The sequence below is a fragment of the Phodopus roborovskii genome, unplaced genomic scaffold (genome assembly GCF_943737965.1).
Source record: "Phodopus roborovskii unplaced genomic scaffold, PHOROB, whole genome shotgun sequence".
Taxonomy (NCBI): Eukaryota; Metazoa; Chordata; class Mammalia; order Rodentia; family Cricetidae; genus Phodopus; species Phodopus roborovskii.
Window position 1 is genome coordinate 10,663,448 of NW_026126469.1, and position 21,531 is coordinate 10,684,978.

The following is a 21,531-nucleotide window of genomic DNA, read 5'->3' on the forward strand; positions in this document are numbered from 1 at the left end:
CCCGTTGGTTGCATTGCTTCCTTTCCCTGCTGCTATTTTTGTCTATAACTCAAAACAGAAGTGACAAAGTTCACCTCCTGTACACTTGGTGTAACACTTCACTCTTTGGCTGCCCCTTGCTTGCAACAGCCAAAAATCTTCATCAACACCTTTAAGTCAGAAAGGGAACATTGGCTTTACAGTGTGTGTGGGTAGCAGGCCAGCTGGGACGATCCAACAGCTGCATTTTGGGCAGGTGTGAGCTTTTCAGCTCTCTTCAGTCCATGGCTTCTGCTATTTCCTTGACATTGCCACTGAGAACCAGTGTCTGCTTCCTTGACATTGCCACTGAAAACCAGTGTCTGCCTGTTCATTTATTCTCATTTGTTTCTTCTAGATCAGGAGTTCTCAATCTGTGGGGTGTGATCCTCTTTGGTGGCTTATCAGATATTTACATTTTGATTCATAACAGTAGCAGAATTGCAGTTATGAAGCAGCAATGGAATTTTTATGGTTGGGTCATCACAGTATGAAGAACTGTAGTAAAGGGTCACAGCATTAGGAAAGTTGAGAACCACTGTTTTAGGAGGAACAGAAGTTGTAGATCATAACAGAAGTTTAGAAATTTGAAAGCCATAGATAGTCTGAAAAGGCTTTTTAGGTGGTGTATGTTTGTGTGTGTGTGTGTGTTGATTTGTTGATTTGTTTTGTTTCACGTTTTATCAGAGAGGAGTAGAATGGTATGCTTTTGTATGTTTTGTTCAATTTTGAGACAAAACTCTCTTTAAGTAGGCCAGGCTTGCCTTTAACTCATGATGCTTTTGCCTGGGTCTCCTGGGTTTTGGAATTACATATATTCATCACCATGTCCATCTTAGAATAGTCTTTTTTACAGCTTAGAATAGTCCTTAAGACATCCAGCTGCAGTCCTAGACAAGCTGGGCTTAACCACCATCATCCAGAAAATACAATTGTAGTTCCTGTCTTGGATGTAACAGTGAGGATTGTGTATGAAATGCACTTGACAGTGTTTACATGTAGTAAGTGCTATTAATTGTTTGTTTTTATAATGCATTGATTAATTTCCAGTTAGTACTTTAATTTCTGTTTTCTGCCACACAGAAGGCAACATGGATAACCACAGGTTTGTCAAATAGCACAAGGCAGTTGTCTTGAAATGTGGCTGAAGTAGCAATACTCTATTGTTTAACAAGTCAATTATTAATCCCCCTGTACATATTTTTTTTTCTGTTTCTTGGCTGTGTGGGAATATCATTATGTCACTTCAGTTATGTTGTATAAATGGCTGATCTCACATTTTAGTTTTCAATTAGCAGTTACATTTGGGTGTTTTCAATATCATTGCTTACCTTTATCAATATATAATGTTTATATGGATCTTTACCTTTTTCCACTAATAACTAATTGTATTCTTCATTTTATGTTCAGTTAATATGCATTTGCTAAGTAGCCTTGGCTGTCTTGGAACAAGCTTTGTAGACCAAGCTGGCATCGAACTCACAGAGATTGGCCTGCCTCTGCCTCCCAAGTGCTGGGATTAAAGGCTTGCACTACCACCTGTCTTTTTTCCCCTTTGAGACAAGGCCTAACTGGCCTTGAATTCATTTTGTATCATGGGATGGCTCTGAATTTGTAATATTTCTGCCACTTCAACTTCCTTTCCCTATGTCTCAGGAATTCATTTAAAAATTGACCTAGAACTTTTGCCTAAGGGCTTGTGAGAAGACATGAAATTAAAACTTACATTTGCAAAATGATCAATAAAAGGAAAATAAGTAGCCCAGTGTGCTGGTAAATGCCCTGTGACCCTAGAACTCAGGAGTTGGATATGAATTCAAGGCCAGCCTTAGTTGATTGGTAAAAACCCCATATAAAACATAGAAGCAAAAAAAAAAAAAAAAAAAAAAAAAAAAAAAAAAAACACCTCCAATGCTTCTTGGAAAGATAAGATAATAGTATTAATAAGAGTATTAATAGTTCTATGATTTAGTCATTAAACTAGAATAAAGAAGAAACTGATGTCACCACTACAGTTAAGCCTGTACCTAATTCATTCATGTATTTGTCAATTCTATAAGAAAAAATAGTCGTTGTTATTTTGCATTTTTCTTACAATTATTCATTCACTGATTTTTTTTTTCTGCTGTGGGCTATGAAGTTGTAAACTATTTAGGTGACTGCTTCAATAAAAGTGACTAGCCCCTTCCCTTGCAGAAGCAGACATACAGATATGACACTAAGGAAAGGGATAAATGTGATAGAGGATTCCAGCCAAAGTTTGTTTAGTAGCTAAACATTTGGTTAACCAAAGAAATCAGTCTCTGAGATATGAGAGAGCTTGGTAACTTAGAGAGGCAAGCCAGTGCCTGGCATGTCACTCAGAAGATGTAAGAGGAATAGTCCATTATTGAAAACTTGCAAATGGCAGGCTAGTGTGATACCATGCATATTTGAGAGATACTATTCTAGCTTTAGGCAGAAAAATCTCCTGAGAAGTGACCAGTTTGGATGTAGTTGGAGATCAGCAAGTGCTTTTAGTAGGTACGGTGTAATACCAACATACCTGGAATAGGAAATTCACTATTTAGAGAGTAGTGGCAGAATTCCCTGATTAAACATTAATCGGGGCTCTGGTAGCTCCCTCTGTTCACATTTGAGTTGGGTGAATTAGAAAACTAGAATGAAGCAGGTGTAAGGGGTATGGTAAGTTTTGGATATGCTGAATCTGAAAAGTCAATAGATGAAGTAATCTATTGAATATTAAAGTCCAGGGTTTGGGATACAAATTAAGTGATACTGATTGTGTTTAGTCTCTAGGCATGGACCTGAAGAGAGAACGTAGGGAGAAGAGGTCACATGGGGGGTTGGGGGGTCATTGACCAGCATGTCATTATTATTAATTCCATGTAAATTTAGAAAAATATTTGTAATGATATGAAGCTCAGGAACATACCTCAGAGTATGTACCTTTCTGTACACTTAGACAACAGATAGAAGATAAGAACGTTCCCGTGGGACAGTGAATTCCCTCTCATTTCCAGTGGTTCTCAGCTGGGACAGACGCATTTACTGACTAGGGGGAGATTGGAAATTAATATAGACTTTTTGGTTACTTGATTATTAAGAGCCACTATCAACACTGAATGTGCCACAAGCTAACACATCAGTACAGGTGATAGTCATGCTCCTTGAGAGATGCCAATAGCTCTTCTCTCACAAATTTTCCTCTACCTCATCGACCTTTTGAACTTTTCACCGTCTGTCAAGGATGCTGCCTGGGTCTCTTTCTTCTCCTCTAGCTCTCCCTTTTATTCGTGATTAAATAACTACACCCCCTGGCCACTCACTACTTGTCTTCTCTGGCTAGAGAAGATGATGGCTTTCTCAATGCAGGTTGCAGGCCACTTTTCTGACACTAGTGGCTCAGCACAGTGAGTTAGTTATCCATGATGCCTGGCTGTATCAGTTCTTCAAGAATGCCTAGCTGGAGCATATCCTTGGTATTCTTTGGTTCTGTTTTGGGGACGCTGACTGTTAAGGCTGTCTTTCCAACATATCATTTTTTTTCAATAGAGTTTCCTGGGGAACTTGCAATTCTAAGACTTAAGGTTTAATTTTAAGTTCCTGATTTATTTCCCTGTTATTGATACAGGATTCTAATGAATACAGAAATTTTGTTTGATTTTTACTGTCCTTTCTAGAAGGAAACTTTTCTAGTCCAAGCATCTTGGATGTTACTAGATAGGTAAAGGGCCCCATTCCCTTCAGGTGAAGGTAGTCCTTATGATGTCTGATCAAAACAGATGTGGGGGGGGGGGGTTGTGCGTGAGCATGCGTAGGTGCCTCCACATGTGTGAATGCATGCATGTGGGGGGTTAATTAAGCAGTATATTATTAAAATATATGTGTTGAAAACATTCATTAAAAAGGGACCAAGTTAAGAACTTGACATTTTTTAACAGACCCTGTGGAAAAGTAAACTAAACCTAGAAAACTCATATAGTCTTTTTTCCTAGTCAACAATGTCAATCATTAACATGTTAGGGAGGTGAAACTGATTGCAGTGGGGATCACCTTTGACTTATTTGATGATTCCTTTGCAGCAAAAACATAGAGTTCATACTTTGAACATCTTACATACTCAACTATAAATGCATATAGTGACTGAGGAACTAGCCCAATAGAAGTCACATTCTCTGTTGCAGCTGTAAACTCAGCCTTAGGACAGAAGTTTAAAGCCATTTGAAAACTTAATGGCAATCACAATTGCATTAGAACAGTGAAATGATATAGTTCTCACTTCTTAGAAACACTTTTTCCCAAATTTTCTTGATTAGCACAGTCTCTCACTCTCTCTCTCTTCCTCTCTCTCTCTTTCTCTCCCTCTTTTCCTCCCTTTCTCCCTCCGTCCCTGTCTCCCTGTCTCCTCCTGATTCTTTGAGTGACAGTTTCAGAGCCCCATCTTCAGAGCCACTGGATGCATGTCTGAAATACCCCATGATCTCTTAAATGCAAACCCTTGCTGTGTATTTGCAGGTGTGAATGTGGAAGTATGCCCCACGGCTAGAAAGAGAACACAGTGAGACTCAAGGAGAGTTGAAGAAAGGGGGGAAGAGGGTAATAATAGCATGTGTTTGGCATCAGAGTTGAAAAGACAAGGATTCTGGGGGAAGGGGAAGGAAGACCCCCCCAAAAGACTATGTATGAAAATGCCATATGAAATCCATTACTTTGCTAAGTACCAAAAAAGAAAAACATTTCCTAGGCATGCTTTTCCATGTTCCCTTGTCTCTGCTGTGTGTTCTGCTGCGTGTATGCCAGCACGTGTTTGGGTATTTTTATCATAAGTGTCTTTAAAACTAGTATATTTTAGTGTACACAGTTTTCCTCCAAAGTTTTACATATTTTATCTGATTGGATGTGAAAGGAAAAAGAGCAGGAATCGTTATTTTAACTTTAACTATATGTATTTATGTTCTTCGTGGTTAAAGAAAACCGTGCCAGTGCTTATCTGTTCCACACAATCAGTTAATTGAAGAGTCATGTTGCCGAATATTTTCTGTTTATTGGATTATTTGGTAGTTCCAAGAATATATTTTGACATTTTATTTTATTTTTGATTTTGTATGAATTGTTGAATTTTCGTCATAATTTAACATTTCGTCTTGAAAATCGAGCACATCTAAATATCACACATGTATGTGTGATTTTCTGGGAGTTGGATCTTTTTATATGCTAGTTTTTCTACCATTCGTTTGCCAAGCTTCTTTGGTGTATATTAATGAAGCTCTGCTGTGCTACTATGGGACTGAGGTAGTAGTACTCTTCATCATGGGGCACAAAGGAATGTTACTGTGCACATGAGACAGAAAGGTGTGGGGTTCATCTGTTATCTCTTAGCAGCAAGACATCTGCTTCCCCTTTGGTCATGTTAGGATAGCTTCATGTTTTCCTTTCTCTTCTGAGAAAACTCTCATTGCACAATCCATTATTGATGATAGTAAGTGAACTGGTAAACAGTGGACCTTAACGGCTTATCTTGCTTGATTGAGAACAAATCAATTGATTGGGACCCCCCCTACACACACACACACACACATACACCTTGTGTTGGTTAGTTTTATGTCAGCTTGACACAATGCAGAATCATAGAATCATTTAAGGGGAGGGAGTCTTAGCTGGGGAAAATGCCTCCATAAGATTGTGTTGTTGGCAAACGTGTAGGGCATTTTCTTGGTGATTCATGGGGGAGGAAGCATACATTGTTGGTGGTGCTATCTGAACAAGCCTGTAAGCAGCCTTTTCTCATGGCCTCTGCATCAGCATCAGCTCCTACTTTCAGTTTTCTGTCTTGCTTGAGTTCCTGTCCTGACTTCTTTCGGCGATACACAGCGATGTGGGAGCATTAGCCAAACAAATCCTTTTCTCCCCACTTGCTTTTGGTCTTGTTTTTTTAAATCACAGCCACAGTAACCATAACTGAGACACCAGCCCTTCTCCACTGTCAACCTGTTCTTGGCTTTTGTAACTTTTTTCAGCATTGCATGGGGTAAAATCATGCAATACTTGTCTTTATGTAACTAGCTCATTTTTCGTGCTCTAATGCCTTTGAGCTTCATCCATGATGATTTATGTGATGCAGAATTTACTTTTTGAGGAACAAATAATATTTCATTGTATGGACATTTTCTTTATCCTTCATCTACTGATGGATGTCTAAGTTTTCTTCTTATTGGAAATAGTGTTGCTCTTTGAGATACACATTCCAGTAATACTGGGTATGTACCAATAAGGGACATTGCCAGGTCATATGTCTGTTCCATTTTAATATTTTCAGACATTTCCCTACTGCCTTTTCCCTCAGCTCTGTCACTCTGCCTTCCCAGCAGCAGTGTGCCGAATCACACCAGTCTTGCCAGAACTAGTTTGCATCTTTGTTTTGCCTCATAACAAGGATCGTGACAAACATGTGACTCCTCACTTGGATTTTTGTTCACATTTCTCCGTTATTAGTAATTTAATCAATGTTTAATGTTTGGTCTTTTGTATACCTTTTAGAGAAGTATTTTTGTTGTACTTCTCAAATCCTAAGCTTATATTTTAAAAAGTTCTGTTTTATTGTTTTTATTTTATGTTTATTTTATGAGCATTTGTCTGCATGTATACATTTATTCCATGTGTGTTCCTGGTATCAGTGAATGCCAGAAGAGGATGTCAGATCCCCTGGACCTGGACTTATGGATGGTTGTGAGCAGGCATGTGATGGATCCTAGGCACTGAGTATTCTCTTGAGCCCCTCTTAGTCTGTGTTTACTTCTGCACTCAGAGGCTTTCTTAGGTACATTGGTGGTCAGTCCCTTACTGGACATATGATCATGTGCTCCAATTCACTGCTTGCCTTCCACTCTGCTGCTTCCGCTCTGTAGAGATTTTCAGTATGATGTCATTTCTCTGGTTTTTTGTTTCTGTTGTCTGTGCTTCTGGTGCTGTATCCTTCAAATCATTGTCAAGCCTGTCCTCCTAAACTTCATGTCTCTGTTCTTCCCTAGGACATTCCCGTCTTCCAAAGCATCTTGAGTTAGTGGTGTACATTCATTCTCTAAATCACTTTCTGGCTTGTTGAAATCCAGTATTTGCACACAATTTGTAAAACACACTGTACCTTCTCCAGTGTGTGTTCTTGGCACTTGGTAGATAAGTGAACTTTGTATGTACTTACTTCCAAACTGCATTTCCTGTTCCTTCCATTTTATGTCTCTCTTTATGTTGTTGTGATATTGTTTCATTTTAATTTGCAACATATTTTGAAAACAGCAATGTGATGAATCCAGGTTTGCTCCTCCTTTCCAAGACTGGTTTGGCTACTTCTGTGGTATTTTCTGTTTCCGTCTGAGTTTGAAATAGATAAGTGTTCTGTTTCCACATTTTGATAAGTATCACTCTGGACCTGAATTTTGAACAATTTATTTGGGTAATTATTTCACTCACTGTTTTGATTTTCAGTCAATAAATATTTCATGCCTTGGTTAAGGTTATTCCTCATCTTATTATTTTTGATGCTATTGAAAGTGAATTTTCTCCTTTATGTTTTCCTTTCACTTGTTCACTGGGACTGCACACAATGACTCACGTATTAGCAGTGAGCTCCTTAATGGAAGGACCATGCCTTATTGTATGCACCTTAATACAAAGTAATTGGCCACACTCCCTAATGCCTTCTTGTGTATTATTTTCTTTTATTACTGATCATCTTCATCATGTTTCTCTTCTCTTTCAGGGTTCCACTAGTGCAACAGCCTCTCCTGCAGTCTCTACTCCTGTCACCGGGCATAAGAGAATGGTCATTCCAAACCAGCCCCCTCTCACGGCAACCAAGAAGTCTGCGATGAAACCACAGCCTGCACCCCAGGCTGCACCCATACCAGTGGCTCCCATCGGAACTCTCAAACCACAGCCTCAACCAGTTCCAGCCTCCTACACTACAGCATCCACACCTTCAAGGCCCACCTTCAATGTGCAAGTGAAGTCAGCCCAGCCCAGCCCACATTACATGGCTGCCCCATCCATCGGACAAATGTATGGTCCAGGACATCATGGCTATAACACCCAGCAAGTTCCTCTGTCAACACAGTGTCCTCCTCCTTCTACTCGTGCTGGCACCGACTATGCATACAATCCACCCCCAGCACATCAGCTTGAGCCTGGATATGGGTATGCCCCCAACCAAGGGCGCTATTATGAATCCTATTATGCTGGGGGGCCTGGCTATGGGGGAAGAAATGAAGCTGAGCCTTCTTATGGGCAGCAAGCTCACCCAAATACCTGGAAGCGGGAACCTGGGTACGCTGCTCCTGGAGCCGGAAATCAGAACCCTCCTGGGATATATCCAGTCAGTGGTCCCAAGAAGACCTATATCACAGACCCTGTGACAGCCCCCAGTGTACCACCACTGCAGCCAAAGGTAAGAAACTAACACAGCAATAGAAAAGAGAAATGCCTGCCTTAATCTGCCTTCCCTAGGGAGCAGCACATAAGACAGGCATGCACACACTGCTCTTCCTATCAGCAGATGCCAGTCCAGAAAGAAACAGTGTAGCAGAAAGGTGAGTGTGGTCCTTTTCGTATAGTACCAGTTATTCTTCTGCATCCAGTACTTCCCCAATTGTGCAGTAATGAAGGATTACCTTCCCAAAAGTTGAATGAACACAGTATCTCAGGAAAAAATCAGATTGTCAGTGTCCCTACAGACATTCTCATACTCAACCTTGGAGCAAAAAATGAAAAAAGTGTCCTATATCTGATATGTATTAGCACTAACTCGTTGCTCTTACATGAAACTTGCTCTTGTATCATTGTGCTCCAGGCAAGTATCGAGTTCTTAAAGGTACACTGTGCTTTCCAAGTGGGACCTGTGATGTGCATCGGCAAGCTTCACCTATGGCCCTTACATCTAAGTGGGCTACCATGATCATATTCCTAAGGCTTCAATAATAAAAGGTTAAGTGGCTTTTGGGTCTGTGACTGAGCTCTCCTAATAAAAAGGAAAGCATTTCATGGGCTTTGTGGGTAAATGTGAGAACCACATGTTGGATCTTCAAACCCATTTAAAAGTGAGGTGTGCATGCTAGCCCTCCTGCAATCCAAGCACCGGGGAAGCAGACACCAAGGGATGCAGACTAGCCAGACTAGCGAAGATTTCAAGTTTCACATTTAGCAGGGGGACCAAGAGTTGAGACCCTGCCTCAATATATGAAGGAACTACGGTGATGTTTAGAAAGGCTGTGGCCATGCAATTGTGCTGTGTAGTTTAAACCTTTTCAAAAACAAACACAAAACCACCTTTTTTTTTTTTGAGGGATGGTATGCATACACATGCAGAGTACATATGTATGTGCGTGTATGTTCACCTGTATGCACATGACATGTAAGGTTGATTTCTGGTGTCTTTCTCTATCACTCTGCACCTAATACATAGTGGCCTACTGGAAACTAAGTGACACTGTTCAGAGAAAAAGGTGATGTCAGAATCCCTTGAGGGTGCTGTTCCACTACTGGGGGTCAGAGAAGACAAAGGTACATCTATAAGCAAGGCATATTATAATTCGGGTCAGAATTTGAAATTGTTGATATGACTCCTCCACAGAGGGTGTAAAAACTTTTGTTTACTTCTTACTTGAAGAAAGTAATGGCTCAAATTACATCATTACTGATTTTGCGTGTCGGTGGATTGTGTATCACTTTTTAAGAAACTAAAATATTTGGTTTTCAACAGTGTCATGTATTTTCACATCAGATTCAATTTGCAAATTAAAAATGAAAACCCAGTCATGTACTTTTCACTGTGATTATGGAAAAGAGTGGTTCGGGGTTGGTATTTAGCCATCTGTCTGTGCTGTGGGAAGGCAAAGAGAAAGATGAAGCACCATGGCATCTCTGTCTGTAAGACGAGCATCCACTGATGAAGAGTGGGCCCCTTCTCAGATGCTTTCTGAGCAGAGCACTGCTGTATCCAATGGCACCTGTGCATAGAAGCCTCTGTTCCTCCTGCATTGAATCTGTTTGGTAAGGATGTGATTATACCCTCAGGAATAGCTCCCAACTCTTGTCTGAGTTCTTTCTTAACATGCGTTAATCAGTTTGAAGAAAAACTCTTGACTTCTTTGTCACATTTCAACCATGGTAAAGGAGAATGTCATCTTCTATAATTAATTAGTGATTGCAAAGAGTTGGGTTTTTCCACAGCCTGAATAATTGCTGGGTGGGGGGGGGGGCGTTCAGTGATTCCATTGACTTCCATTTGCTTTTATTTGTTTAGGCTCTAGTGGTCTTTAAACAATGGTCTTTCATTGCACTGAGGATTAAAGAAGATTAGACATTTAACCTATTTAGGAATTTTTTTTTCCCTATCTCCCTTTATATTTGCAATCAGTGGTTTTAATTTTCCTACATTGTAGAATGTATAAAAGAAAAAGAATGGAAGCCCCGAAGAAGAAAGATAAGGGAAAGAAAGGTGTGAGGAAAGCGAAAGTCAGAACTTGCAAGGTCAGGATTGTATTTGTGTTCCCACAGTGTGCTGAGCAGTGGGTTTGCATGCTTCAGTAGACTGCAGTGTGCTCCCTGGACCAAACAAGCTGAATTCTTTGAGAAACAGTTATAAGCAAGTCTTTGTAAAGAGAAAACATTCCCTTCTCAGCAGAAGTCCTCTGAAAGGTACATTTCTTCCTGATATAAATCTTCAGTTCAGGGCTGATTTATACGAGTTGACTTTAACTCTGTTTCTGTGTGTTGATGTTTTCTGAAGGGGACTGTGTGTTTGCTGCAGTATTCAGTAATGTGGTCCAGCTTGCTGGATACCAGGGCAGAGTCCTGGAAGCATCATGATTCTCAAGTGATGAAGTGACTTTAGCACCTATTTTCTCATCACAGAACAAGATCTAGATCAGCCTCACCCCTGGTATTAGGGAAGCTATTTGCCAGGTGTGTCAAGACATTGGAGCTATGCACCTGAGAAAAGCTGTGGGATTCTTTCCCCAATAGTATACTATGTTAAGTTCTAAAATCATGTTCTATTTATTTAGAGTGCTCTTGGAATGCCCTCCACTTTGATTTGGCTTAAAAAAAAAAAAAAAAAAAAGTCAGACCATCCCTTAGTGCATCTAACACATACCATTTCTTTACCAGAATGCAACAGACTTATTATTTTCATTTAGATTTGGGGCTTAGGAAAGAAAAAGTGTCAAAGGGATTCCGACCTATAATTTCTTTAAAGTTTAAGAAACACTTGAGAATGATGTAGTACTATTCCATGCATCTTGGTAGTATCCAAATGTGGAAATGTCTTTAGCATCTTCCAGTGGCACATACTGAGTATATTGTAAGGAATTGGCAGTATGTTAATAAAACCCTCTTAATGGAAATCCTTGTATTAGACACCTCTCCTTCCTGGGAGCAGAAACACAGTAAGGACGCATTCAGAGCAGGTAGAAATGTGGGCTTAGAGATTTGTCTGGGCTCTGCTGATTGCATGATGATAATGTAAACAATAATGAGGCCCATGGCAGTTATATTGGTAACTCCCCTTGAGGAACACTTTAGCCTTACAAGAAAATGAACAATATGTGAACTCTGGTTGAGGTCCAGGCTTGGCTTTGCTTTGCTTTTTTTTTTTTTTACTTTGGAGCCATTCCTAGAACTCACTCTGTAGACCAGGCTGGCCTTGAACTCACAGAGATCTACCTGCCTCTGCCTCTCAAGTGCTGGAACTAAAGCCATGTAGCACCACCACCTGACCCAAGCTTTTCTTAGTCACATGTCAAGTTCTTGGAAAGCCACAAGGTCACATATTTTAAAGATTGTTTTCTCAGGGTGGTGACTCCCCTAATCTTGACATCTTTAGATTTTTGGATGTCAGGGTCCTTACTGTTGCACATGGACCTTCAGTCACATGTGGTAGGTACCATGTGCTATGCACAGGCCCCAGCTTAGGCAGCTGTGATGCAGTGTGAGGTCAGCAGTTTGGGGGAAGTACCCAAATCCCTATAGCCAGGCTTCCTCTTCTCCATTACTCATTTTCCCTTATGTCCAAAGAATGATATGTGCTGGCCATACTTTAGATTTGAAAGAGTGAGTTCATTATATGTTTAGCACACAAAAGTGAAAAAGAGAGAAAGTGGGGAGGAACACATAAGTACAAATCATCAAATTGAAGCCTCAGAACATCCAACAAAATTGCCTAGGGAAATCCCTTTAATATAGCCAGCTGGAGTTCCCAGTATGAGAGTACTGGCATAGGCAGTCCCATAGGTAAAACTTTTAAGAAAAAGATTGTATAGCAACAGCAAGACATAACATCATCAAATCAGAGGCTACAGATGTCCAGCAGAAATGGACTGAGAAGCTGAGGCTGGAGGCTAGAAGACACATGCAGTCAGTCCAGCGCAGAGTAGTGTCCCCTTGTATCCTGACCCCCCACCACACACACACACACACACACACACACACACACACACACACACACACAACTTTATTTTACAGGTAAACTGTATGACCTTCTCTTGGAAATGCTTTTCTTCTTGCTCTTCTATCTAATGAGCTGGGTACCTGGGCTCTTCCCTGCCTGTCACAGAGGAGGAGGATCTGCTCATTGCAAACAAGGACCTGGGAAGATACTTGACAACAAACATGCTTAGGTATGAAAGCATATATTCACTTACTACTGAGTTCATCTTCACCCTTAAAATCTAGGATCCCAGTTTAGCTCTGTGTTACAGTTGTACTCCATGATCTGAATTTGGTCTCTTGCACTAGAGGTCAAAAAAAAAAAGAAGAAGAAGAAGAAAGAAAGAAGAAAATGTTAGTGTTTTGCCAAGTGTACTGTTTTGAACTCTGGTCAGGCATATGTGAGAGGTCAAGAAGTATCTGCTTTGTTGTCAGTCCTCTGGTTTTAACACCTCTTATGGTATCTAGTATCTGTTCCTATCTCATTGTGGTTTAAATTTACATATGTCTTTTGCCTACTCATGTTTAACACTTATGTTGGCCACTCTACTTCTTTGTCTTGGGTTAGGTGTTGTCAAAAATCTGCCAATTTTAATTGTAGTATAACTTGAACTAGGAAGGCTAATTCTTGGGTGATGAGGAAACATGAAATCTAGGTGATGGGCACAGCAGTCATGAATGAGGTTATAGAACTGCAGTTTATGTCATTGTTACCCTGTCATTTATCTTCTGCTTCATTTGTGTTTGTTTGCTGGTCTGTTGTACACACAAATATGGTTGGTAATGAAGGTGTCAACCTCAGCGAAACCCTACAGCCTCGGAATGGCTGTTCTAACTGCTGCTCTGGAAAGACATGTAGGTCCTTTATAATTCCAACTCAGCCTGTGGCCTCCCCAAAATGTTACATGTTAGCCAGAGCCCTATGCTAATACCTTCAGAATGGTTTGTGAATATTATTTTTCACCTAAACTTTTTTTATGTGTTACAAAGCCTAAATATTCCCTTCTCTCGTGTTTTTCAAATTTAAATAATTTAAACATTAGATTATAACAATGTGATTGTGTGTGTTCATAGTGAAAACATTTCAAATTATTGAATTTATAGTTTCACTTCATTTTAACTTTATGGCAAAATAAAAACAAATCCCTAACTTACGGGCATGTACCTGTGAAATTTTGTTTCCTTCCTGGCCAAGAAAAACCCTAATACCTCCTTCTGTTCTCATCCTAGAAAACAGAAATGTGCCCTTTATTGGTCAGTGGTGAATATACAAACTAAATGATTTAGATAAACAATGTTAGAATTTTTCCCACAGTGCAAGAGAACTTTTATCGGAGAGGACAAAAATGAGGGAAATAAAGACGAGGTCTCACTATGTAGCCTAGGCTGACTTTGAACTCGCAGAGGTCCTTTTGCCTCAGCATCCAAGTGCTAAAATTCATAGGCAGAGCCTCAGTGCCCAGTGAAGTCAGCTGTTTTTAGCTAGTGTAATTGCAAAAGTGTCATTCTGCCAAAAATAAAGATTTACTTGTTATTTTAGATCTTTGATTTTTCTGGAAGATGGAAAACCCAACCTTTATAAATAATCTTACCCAATAATATGGTGTGTCTGCTCTGTTGACTCTTTGGAATTTAAGGAATGTTCTTTACAAAATATGGCTCTTTTATTTTTGTCTGGCAAAAAGTAAAATAACATTGAACTTTATAAAATAGCATGTGACTTTTAAAAAGCACACTAATATGATGTATACTAAGCATGGTCACAGACAGTGAGCACCTACAACATATCCAGAATGAACATTTCTAGTGTCTTGCCAACCAACCCTGAACATAAGAGGAGAGATGTAAAGTGACTCCCCAGGGGCCGCCCAGCGTTCTTTCCACTCTGAAGTTTGCCTCCATTCCTGGATGTCTTTATTTATGGAATTAGCTCATTGTACAGTTGTCAAAACATAAAAAAAAAAAAAAAAATTCTTTTGGGCCTAGTGGTTTTTACACTTAGATTTAGCATTGTATTTCTGGGATATACCATTTAGAAACTCAATATTCTGTCTCAATATTCTGATTTAACTAGTTGAAACTATGCCCTAAATCAAAAATCAAGATAATAGGTCCTGCTTTTTTTCATTCAGTCTTTATAAATATTAGGCACATTTTTTTTTACCTCTTGCATTTCTGAGATATAAAGACTGAAGTGTGTGTCAGATTCTTTTTGTGTTCTTCATCTGTTACTCTTCATGATTCATACATACTTTAACATCAGTTTGGATAAAATATATTAGGTCAGTCTTAGCATTCTGACATCTGAAAAATATTGAAGATCATCAAATTATTGACAAAAGTTCTGATTTTTAACTAGGTATTTTGAAGCTTTACTCTGGCATGTGAAACATCTTGGCCGAGAGATGCTTCCAGAACAAAGCTTTATCACTTCATGGCCAGGACCTGAGGGAGAGAAGGGAAAGGGACTTGGGCTTAACAGTCCCTTCAGAGGCATGCCCCTGAGGACTGAAAGACAATCCCCCAACACACACACACACACACACACACACACACACACCAGCTTTTAACAGTTCTTTTATCTCACACTATGTACCAAACCTAATAAGCAGCCATTGGAGGACTATATAGTAGAAGTCACAGTCTTTCTCTAAGCAAGCCCTGCTATCCAACCATCCATAAGATAAGCATATGTTCACAATTACCTAGGAAGCAGCTGCTGTAGGGGGTCTCTGCAAGATCAATGAATAATGGGTCCCAAGAATTCCTGGAAAGATTCCTCGAGTAGGTGAAAATGACCATGCTGCTATGGGCTATGACCAAAAACTCTCCTAGCCTTGCTTTGTAAATAGCATTTAAGTTCAGTCATCCTCACTTATCTACATAATGTATATGGTGTCTTTATACCACAATAGGGAAAATGAAGTATGGGAATCAGGTGGCCTACATAACTCAAAAAATGATTTACATTTCCCTTACAAAAGATGGTCCTGGATCCTTTATCATAAATATGATTTCTTGGAGCCAAGTAAAATGGCTCAGTAGATAAGAATGCTTGCTGTAATGACTGACTACTTCAGTTCAGTCCTAGGGACAGTCAGTCTCTCTGTCTCTCTCTCTCTTTCTCTCTGTCACACACACACACACACACACACACACACACACACACCTCTAAATAAATAATTAAAAATTTTAAGTAAATACATAGCTTGAAGTTCTGTTGCCTCTTCCTGTGTATTGATTTTTTGTTTTCATCTTGAGTTAGAATATGCTGTCATAGATGGGCACTTTAAGGAGAAAAGAAGTAAGTATAAAAGTGAAAAATGGGGATTGGAGAGGTGGCTCAGAGGTTAAGAACACTTGATTTTTTTCACGGACGACTAGAAATTGATTCCTAGTACCAACCTGGGGGCTCTTGACCCTCTAACTCCAGTTCCAGAGACTTTTATGCCCTCTTCTGATGTCCATGGGAAGCAATCTTACATATATGTAAGCACTCATATGTAAAATAAATGAATAAATCGAATAAAAAAATTAAGCGAGAGCTTAACCCACTGCTTACAGCATAGTTCCTATAGCCTACGCTGTTTACTCAAGCCTAATGAAATAGGTACTGATGAAACTTGCCCATTCACCCTGTTTCCATATGACCAGCTTATTCTCTGGAATTTTCTCATGACATCACTTTAATTCTTTGCCATGATATGTGCTTATTGGGCATATTTAATATATTTTGAGATCACTGACACTTGAAGTATTTTTAAATTGTGTGTGTGTGTGTGTGTGTGTGTGTGTGTGTGTGTGTGTATAACAGGGTTCTGGTACCATCACAGCCATCATCACTTCCTTACCCCTTTAAAGAAAGCCCATGTCTTTCGCAGTCTCCTCCCAGCCTCTCAGCTGCGGATAGTGACTAATTTATTACCATCAATGCATATAATGATTTTTGACATGGAATCGTATATTGTCTTAATAACCATGTCATTAGCTTGGTGTTTTCAAATTGCATTTATTTTTAATATAGATAAGTAGTCCATTCCTTTTTTTTTTTTTTTTTTTTATTGCAAATAATATCTCACAGGTTTACCGAATCATGTTTATCATTTAACAAGTTGATGGCTTTGGAGGTTTCCCGGTTTCTGTTTGTATTTCTCGGACATGACTTGCATATATCTACCTAGTAGTAGAATTACCTAGAGATGGTCAACATTGTGAGGAATTGCTAGACTGTTTTCCAAAGGATCTGAAAGACTGTTTTACAAGACTGTTAATATCCACATAAAAAAATGTGTGAGAGGCTCAGCCTCTCTATATTTTTCAAACCCCATTTGATTTTGAAAAATCTTTACATTTTAAATTAATTAACTAGTTTTTAGTGAAATCATACTATGTAGTTCAGGTAGGTCTCAAACTTCTGGTCCTCCTACCTTTTCCTCCCAAGTGCTGAGCTTCTGTATTTGAACTGAACCCTGCTGTGGGACTTTCCCTTCGAGTAGAAATGCCTGTTCTTCCCATCAAGCAGGAAGCATGAATGTGTTTTCCTTCTCTGTTTATCTCTGACACAATCAGAACCTATCAAAAGCCAGACACTCCTCTGAGAAAATCAATAAAGCAATCATAAGTGAAATGGTATTTATTGATTGTCATGGCTTCGTGAGCTGTTTACATGGGTTTTTAATGTATATTTTAAATGAATGTCCTCTTTTTTTTAATTGCTGTTCTAATCTCAGATTGGTTTTCTCCTGAAATCTTACTTTGTATCATACCAGATTACTCTTCGCTTGGTTGCAGTATGTTTCAGCCACTAAAGTGATTTTCCTGGCCATATATCATTGCAGTTTTTCTTCCTTTGGCTATGGTTCACTTGAGATGCTTTTCCACTGGGCTGTCATGAGGAAGCTGGTTTGATATGATACTCAGGGGTCAGTATGGAAGTATCACTTCCCACTTGTCCCAGTCAAGCCTATTCCTCCCACACACAGTCCTCATCTCTTCAGAACTGGTGATGTTGCTCTTCTGGAAACTCAGCCCTGAAACTGGAAGACTTTTTTACTATTCTTTTTATCTTAGTATATTCTTTTCTGTTTCCCTAAAACTATACATAAAACCTGTAACTGTGCCATACTCTAGTGAACAGGGCTGGCCTTGCCCTATCATGTCACCCGAGTTATAGTTGATTTCTATTGCTTTGTTACTTTTGTATTAGCCTGTCTTCATCCTATTCTTCTGAAGCCTGCTATCTTACTGCTATCTTGGTGTAATAGTGAGGCTCAGTCACTTTACATTCAGCCATGCACCTGAATGTAGCCCTTGACTTTGCCTCCATCTACTTAGAATGGTCTTGCCAGCTATCTCCATGGCTCATTATTTTACATCCTATAGGACATTATTCAAATGGTACTTAGTAGGTTTCCTCACCACTCCACCAAAAATACCCTGCCAAGACTGTCTACTTTTAATGTTTCATTTTCCCATATTACATTCATCACCATTAAACACAATGCATTCATATGTGTGTATGTGTGTTTGACATTTATATATGTATCTATAATGTCATATATGTTCATGTGCAATTTCTGTGTATATATGAAGATATGTGTGCATGCTTGTGTATGTGCTTGCATTTATGTGCAAGCCAGAAGTCCACTTTGGGTGGTATTGTTCAGGAAACATCCTCATTACTTTTAGAGACAATCTCTCACTGGGTCCAGGGGCTTGGAGATTTTGCTAGAATGGATGGCCACCAAGCCCTGAGGGATCCCTTTTTCCTGAACTAGGTTTACAGGGGCTCTCGCATGCCCTGCTTGTTCATGGGTACTGGTGATCAAACTGTTGTCCTCGGACATGCTGGAGAAGCACTTGTCCAACTGAACTATCTCCCCTAATCCCTTGTTCTGTATTTTAGTCATTATTCTTTGTTCTTTTAATCTAGAATGTGTCCTAGGAGCTGCATTTCTTTCTTTCTTTCTTTCTTTTTTTTTTTTTTTTTTTTTTTTTTTTTTTGTCATTTTAACTGCTACATAACAAGTGGTGACTTAAATACAGCAAGTTCTCAGTGACAAATGTGTTTCTAATAAAAGAATGAGCAAGTCTTGGTTTCAGAATCATACCTCCTGAATGGGGTTTATACAGGTGTCTCTACAATGTTGTGACAGTGTCTTCTGATAAGCGGGGAAGGCCACAAAGCTCTGATGTCACCGTGTGTGATACCCACTTCCTGAATGTGCTCCCTGATTTTCCCCTTCTCCATCGTGTCTTCTTCTACAAGCACTTACTGTAACTCTGTGTGTTGTCTGCTTGACTTTGAATTTCAAAGTAGAAGACAAATTGTGCCCTCCAGCGTGGTGATAGATGTGGCAGTGCTTTTTATTATGAAATGCCACTTCAACTTGACGAATTGTTCTCATACTTTGCTGGGCTTAGACTAAAAATAGGACCTAAGATTTAAAATGATAGACAATCTTTTAAATGTTTTAAAGCTCTATGGATTAATAACTACCAATATTGATTATTTTTGTCAGATCCAGTGCTAAGAGCTTATATGGATTGACTCATGTCATCTCATTAACATGTTCAGTAGATGATATGATTCTCCTTCTATAGACAGCAAAACTGACAGCCATCAACTACTTTGCCCCCATTTTATTTTGAGCTTTCTTAAATATGAACAAAGGTGAACATTAAAACAAAGGGAAGGGCTTAATTTTATTATATAACAACATGTATGTCATAAAATCATTACTTGAAAAAAATTAGAATATCCAACTTTTTTGGTGCCAAGGTTGGACTCAGAAGATTAAAAAAATTGTTTTTCACTTTAAGCGCATATTTTTCATAATAATTTGTTTATTGGAGAGAGTAAGTGATCCCTGCTCTGATTCTTTAAATATTCTTAGGATGAGTTGTCTAGTCATATTGACTCCATTTTCCTTTCACCCTAGGCCTTCTCCAAGTTCAGCTCCTTGACTGAAATTGCTTTGGTGACACTTTTTAAGCTTCATGGCATCTGGAGTTACTGATTGAAGTAGTCTATTTAGGGAGAGTCTTAGAAGAAATGGCATTTGGGCGAACGCTAAAAGGATGAGCTAAGTTTTAAGGTCCGAATGAAAGCTATCACTGGCAAAGGAGATGAAGGTGATGCCAGGTCCTCTGAGCTTGACTTTTATGAGGAGAGAAGGAAAGAGAGGATGGAGCAGTCAGTGGAGGAGAGTGGGATAAAATGCCTAGGTGTCAGTGAAAGATTGGTCAAGCCACTCCCCCATCCCCCTGTGTAGACTTTTCTAGAGAGGACAGCCTAAATGGAAAGGGCCTGAAGAATGCAGGCAGCAGCATGCTCAGGTGCTCAGGCTAGACAGGCAGGAGGAATGAAAGCAGGAAAATAGGGCCAGTTAGTACAGGCGTTTCCTTTGCCCATCTGCTCCTACACTCTGCCCCTTGGGCGAAAGCCTGGAAAACCGTGAGCTAAGGAAGACTTCTCTCTTAAGTTGCTGATGCCAGATATTTTGATGCAGTTATCAAAAAGGAATCCTACTCATATAGATTTGGCAATCTTTGAGGATTCTGAGTCTGCTCACCTGTCCTACCTTCCTTCCTTCGTTCCTTCCCTCCTTCGTTCCTTCGTTCCTTCCTCCCTTCCTTCCTTCTTCTCTATTTCTCTCTTTCTAACTTTTTTATCTAGAATCTCTGTTTATTTATGGGAATGGATCCCACTATAATCAGATATGATTGAATTTAGCTCATGCTAATCAAGAAGCATGGATGCTAAGGTGAGCACCTTATGGGGATGGTGCCAAAGGGCATCCAGTTACATCTCTGTGTAATGCCTTTACCTGCCTGTGACCTTTAGTCATACTGGAAGTGTATGGGATTCTGTTTAGACCCTGATTGTTTGCTTTGCAGTAACTGAGACTCAAGAGAATTGGACCAATTTTGCCCCAATTTACCTACTGCACTTAAACTACCTTTTTATAAAAAGAAGTAAAAAGTGCTCAGTAATGTGTAGCAATGGTGAAAACAATTTTGTTTGATTTCAAGTAGGCCTCATGTGTTAAGCTACTGAGGGTCATTCCTTAATATGAGGCCATTGAGTGACATCCAGTTGTTTTTCTAACAGGGGACATCAGTTCATATCTTTCTTTTTCATCATCTAGTCCAGTCAACCTTCCTAATGCTGAGACCCTTTAATACATTTCCTCATATTGTGGGGACCCCCAACCACAAATTAATTTGTTCTATTCCATAACTATGATTTTGCTACTATTGTGAATTATAATGGAAATAAGTATCTAATATGCTATCCCTGTGAAAGGACCTTTTAACTTCCCACAAGAGGTCACAACCCACAGGTTGAGAACCACTGGTCTAGTCTGTCCTTACCAAGCAGTTTAGAATTTTGCATGTGATGGGTGGATGATGGGATGGAGGAAGCAGAATGATAGAGACAAGAGTCATAGTAGTCACCAGGAAGTCCTAAGAGGAGTACCATTGAGCTGGGTGATTGGCAGGACAGCATGACCTTTGATACCACTGAGTTGTGCAATGGGCAGGACCTCCTGGTACCACTGAACTGGGCCATGGGCAGGACATGAGCTAAACTCTTTGAAACCTGAATCCCATAGCATCCCCAAGTGAAAAGCAACAACTCAGGACAAAGCCACAAATGACCACTTTTTCAAATCAATATATTTTCACTCAAATGTGGACTTTTTTTTTTCCCAAAAGCCAGAAATATAACCCTGCTTTATGCCTTTGCATAAACCTTTTTTTTTTTTTTTTTTAGCATCATTACAGAACTCATAAAAGGGTAAGGGAAAAGGAAATATCAAAATATGCCATGAAATCCAGGCCATTTATGGCTAAAATTTAGAATCAGTTGGGCAAAATGAATGTTGCATTTACTAATTACATTTCCTATTGCTTCAAAACAAATCTGACTCGAGTGAATTAAGTAAATGATTAAATATCCAAAACCACCATTCATGAAGCCTTTGGACAAAATGTTGAGTTACTTCCCTATGGGAGAAACACCGAGTG

General features: G+C 39.4%; 1 protein-coding gene across 1 annotated transcript in view; it reads left to right on the forward strand.

Moving 5' to 3' along the window:
* Nucleotides 1-21,531, forward strand: part of Lpp (LIM domain containing preferred translocation partner in lipoma) — a 421,297-nt gene that overhangs the window by 194,791 nt on the left and 204,975 nt on the right. Inside the window, exon 5 of the mRNA XM_051191238.1 lies at nucleotides 7,778-8,461. Within this exon, the coding sequence (XP_051047195.1) occupies nucleotides 7,778-8,461 (684 nt within the window). The remainder of the gene's footprint in view (nucleotides 1-7,777; nucleotides 8,462-21,531) is intronic.